The 4,518-nt window shown below is 41.3% G+C and overlaps 1 protein-coding gene across 1 annotated transcript; it reads right to left on the bottom strand.

Moving 5' to 3' along the window:
• Positions 1-945: 945 nt before the first annotated feature.
• LOC120293642 (disease resistance protein RPM1-like) lies at positions 946-3,806 on the bottom strand. The gene is made up of 2 exons (XM_039313344.1): positions 1,715-3,806; positions 946-1,607 (listed from the first exon to the last, which is right to left on the bottom strand). The coding sequence occupies exons 1-2, from the start codon at positions 3,804-3,806 to the stop codon at positions 946-948; spliced, it is 2,754 nt and encodes a 917-aa protein (XP_039169278.1).
• Positions 3,807-4,518: the final 712 nt, after the last annotated feature.

Genomic DNA, 4,518 nt, shown 5'->3' with positions numbered 1-4,518 from the left:
CTTTTGGACTTGATGAAAACTTTTTAGTCAATGATGAATGAATTATCAAATAAAATCAGAATCTAAGTACTGGATTTTAATTGTTAACAGTATTTAGTGTTGAAAATAACAATAGGAAGTTTTTGTTGATAATTTTAATGTATAGTTGAATATTATTAATATCTAACAAAACGTAGGATAATGACAATTATTACAGATTCTAGTGATGTATTTGGCAATTTTCTACATGCCGTCAATTATATTTTCCTTTGAATGAATTAAGTAGCTCCTCCTTTACTTACCATACTAGGTAAATTTTTCACTTTACTAATTCTATTAAGCCAATGCAAATTAAAGCTATCAAACGAGCTTAATCTTATTAAAAACTGAATTTTCAATTTTTAAGACTTAATTCATAAATGAAAGATGCCCTAAATGCATTGAAAATCTTAGTTTTGGGTACTTGCTGTTATCAAACACACCTTTAGTAGTTAGGATTTTGTCAAGAAAAAAAAAGTATTCAAGACACTTCTTAAGCAATTAAATAAGAGAATATTACACTTTTCAATGTACTAATTGCATTCGTGATATGTATAATTGACAATTTCCTCATTAAGTATGTTTAACAAATGTCTTAGGGTGGAAGTGACTTGATACTCGGCACTTTCAAAGTGGCAAAAATATTTTAAGATACTACATGGATAGGCATCGAAAATTGGAGAGTCAAATTCGTAGTCTCTCTATAGGATTAACTAACGTAAAGAGCAGGCAGATGATGGTAGCTACAACCGAAAAAGTAAGAACATTCTTATAATGTATTTATAGACATTACTAACTTCTTTTGATGGCTCCTTGATGTCGTTTACAGACAGACTCGCAGTCACAGCTAACTTACAATACATTCACATTGACCAGTCATGAGTTACAAACATTTGGCAGACTCAGTTATTCATTCATGCAGTACATTCACTTCCAACATGGTGGGTACTGATTGCTACTCGTACTCGTGCTTGGAACATGCACTGATCTGATCTCTCTGCAATGATCTCTCTGCACTGATCTTTCGATTAACTGGACATCCCAACCCCCGTCTTTCCAGTGCCCATAATATAATTGTGGAACATGCGCAACTTTCTGATAGTCATCATTTTGCCCACCTAGCACAAGCTTCTTGACGAGCTCATCTGGCATATCGAAAATCTTCAGCACTTCCAGCTTTTTCAGATATTCAATACCTGATGGAAGCTTCTCTAGTAACTTGCAACGCTGAATGATAAACATCTCAAGATAAGGCATTGCTCCCTTCTCCACTTCTACGGACCTGAGTTCATCAAATTGATCAAGACCCAGAGTCTTTAGCTTCTTAAATGATTCTGCTTTGAAGCACAATGAGCTTCCTTCGTAAACCTGAAGCAACACGAGATGCACAAGATTTGGCAGATTTTCGAGAGGCACAAGAGGGTCATTTTTTAGGCGACTGCACCTCAGGTTCAATTTCATCAGGCTACTGAGAGAGGGTAACCAGTGTGGTAAAGCCCCCAAGCGTCCTCTCAAGTAGATTCTCTCAAGGAATGGAGGTGGACTCGAGACGTGTTGCAGATCAATAACCTCATCATCATCAACAGAAGCTACAGAAATTGCTCGAAGCCTGGTTAGTTTGGAGATTGACAAGCACAAATCCCTTCCATCTTCTTTTCTTAATTTCAGAATGGCCAATCTATCCAGTTGTGTCAACATTCCAAGCTCTTTATCACACTGCTGCTACTTTCGTCATCTGCCTCTAAATAGCAGAGCTTTGAAGGGATTACCAAAGCCCCTATTCCCCTAAGGGCCTTGAAGCCGAACTTGAAGGATGAATAGGACACATTCTTGTAGCGATAAACAAGGAGATGACGAAGCCGTTGGAGTTTCAAGATCTCAACAGGCAATTCGGTGACATTTGTGTGTTTAAGGTCTAGAGTCTCCAAGTTTTGAAGTTTCCCAATAGAGCGTGGAATCATACTCACCTCAGTGGACCTGAAACTTAGATATCTCAGACAACACCAATCAGCAACTTGAGCAGGGAACCTTGTTAAAGGAGCCGCTTGCATATCCAAAACATTGAGCAGTTTCATATCACAAGCTAAAACTGAGTTCATTAATGATTTCTCTACCCCAAACAAATATAAAGAGCGAAGTTGAGACAAGGACCAATTCCGTGGCATAGTTTGCAGGGTGTTCTGTATTGACAGGCGACGGATTTTGTCTGTCCATTCACGATTTTCTTCTTTGGCTATTTCGGCAAAGCCCTGATCAGTCGACCTTGAAGTGATAATGTCCTGCAGCAAATCATGGATGCGGCAAGTCTTGACCCTTCCATCACTTTGTTTAGCAGCCACCTCTATCAAGCTTCTGTTCAACAGCTCCACGAAGTAGTCCTTAGCAACTTCTTCGAGGGTCTTTCCTTCTTTCTTTTCAACAAATCCTTCTGCGATCCATAACCGAATCAGTCTCTGACATTTGATGTGGTGACCCTTGGGAAATAAACTTAAGTGCAAGAAACAGGATTTCAGGTAGTATGGCAGATCATTAAAGCTCAGCGAAAGAACTCTTTTCAAATTTTTGAGTTTGTCGTTGCAGTCAATCTCAGTACGAAGACTGCGACGAACCAATTCCCATTCATAGATCCTCCGTTTGTCTTTCCCTGCCAGAACGCCACTGATGGCCACAATTGCGAGTGGTAGTCCTTCACACTTTTTCAAAATGTACTCACATATCTCCTCCAGGGGGGAAGGGCATGAATTCCCCTGAAAAGTCTTCCGACAGAAAAGCTCCCATGACTGAGCGGGATCAAGTGGCTCCATATTTTTAGCCAGCCCGTTGAACTCCTTGCACGTGGTTGATGCGAGATCAGCATTCCGAGTCGTGATGATCACCCGGCTTCCCTGACAGTTGTTGGGCAAGGCATGCTTGACTGCATCCCATTCGTTTATGCACCAGGCGTCATCGAGGATGATCAGGTACCTCCTCCTCTGAAGCAGGTCCTTGATGATCGTCTTCAGCCAATGGCTATTCATAGTGTAGGCTCCTGGAGGGACCGGTGTCCTGATCACTTTCATGATCTGATCAAGCATGTCTGTGAGGAGCTCTTCGATCTTTGAGGACCCAGAGAGAGTGATCCAAGCATACGCCGTGAAATGTTTCTTCACGGTGGGGTCTTCGTAGACTTGCTTCACCAGAGTGGTTTTGCCCAACCCTCCCATTCCCACGATGGAGATGACCTCCCGCCCGAGAGCCCCCTCAAGTAACCGCCCGACCAGCTCATTCTTCGGCTGCTCAATGCCTACCAGGTCAGTTTCATCTACGAGAAGGGCATTGCCTCGGTGGTCCTGCCATGTGTTGTCTGCTCCAGTTGAGCTCGGATTTTGTTGAGCTCTGCTGAATTTGTGGCGCAGCCTCCGGTGCCCATTGCATATGCCCTTTACTTTGGAGTTTATGCGCTTTATTTCAGATGTGAGTCGGTACCGAGCCTTCAGGTTCTTGATGCAGCAAGACATCCTGCTGATGAGGCTGATGAAACCGACTCCATGATCATGTCTCAGGAGCAGAGAGAACTCATCGAGAGCGTCCTCCATGTCGTAGGCTGTGTTTCTCAACTGCTGCACCCACACTTTGACTTCATTGTCGCTTTCTTCTAGGGAATCTGCAACCCTGAGGAAGGCCCGGACTCGCTCTAATTCTCCTCTCACTGATAGGGCTTCTTCTTGGGCTCCTGTCAGGACTTGCACCTCGTTCTCAACAAATTGTGCGAGCTTGTTGAGTAGGTAATTCACTGGGCTCTCTGCCATGCCTATAGTCTGGTGAGTGGTGGTGAGGTTTTTTGGTTTATGTATTGCCGAAATGCTTTAGACTGAGGTTGCAGAAGTTGAGGCTTGTCATAGTGTCTAAATTCTTATAACTGTTTTAACTTCAGTGAATCGTGAATTTACAGCCGCTTTGTGTGGGATCTGCTTGGCACATTGTACAAGTTTTGGTTTATTTTAGTGATATCCCTTTTGATTTTGCATGATCCTCTTGAATATATATGCCTTTGACATCAATCTATATAATTTTCATGTTTCATGTGGAAAAGTCTGCAAGTAGGTTTGGTACTTCATTCTTTTGCAGTTCCAGCTTATTCGAAGAAGCTAATTAAAATTTCTTAATTACCAGCAGAAATAACTTACTTTGCTGTCGAATATAATATAAGGTAAAATCATGGGAAGTTTCAAAGGAACTTCCATGTTTTTCTTTACTGGAGTAGATTCGTATCTGACTCCAAGAACATTTAATTCAGATGTGCTTGTCGTGAGTCAAATATCCAAATATATTTCAGCTACCGATTCCTGCCGGATCATAGCGTTATGTTGCGTTGCAAGGTAGAAGAGCTGATTTATAGAATTCTCAATTTTTGTCTAAAAAATCTCAATTTAAGGTTTAGTCTCAAATCTGTCATAAATTTCTTTTTGTATAAAAAAAAATCACAAACTTTAACTCTAATTCCAGATCTTCTCCCTCCAG

This window comes from Eucalyptus grandis, chromosome 5, assembly GCF_016545825.1.
Source record: "Eucalyptus grandis isolate ANBG69807.140 chromosome 5, ASM1654582v1, whole genome shotgun sequence".
NCBI lineage: Eukaryota > Viridiplantae > Streptophyta > Magnoliopsida > Myrtales > Myrtaceae > Eucalyptus > Eucalyptus grandis.
This window is presented reverse-complemented; position numbering and strand designations above follow the sequence as displayed.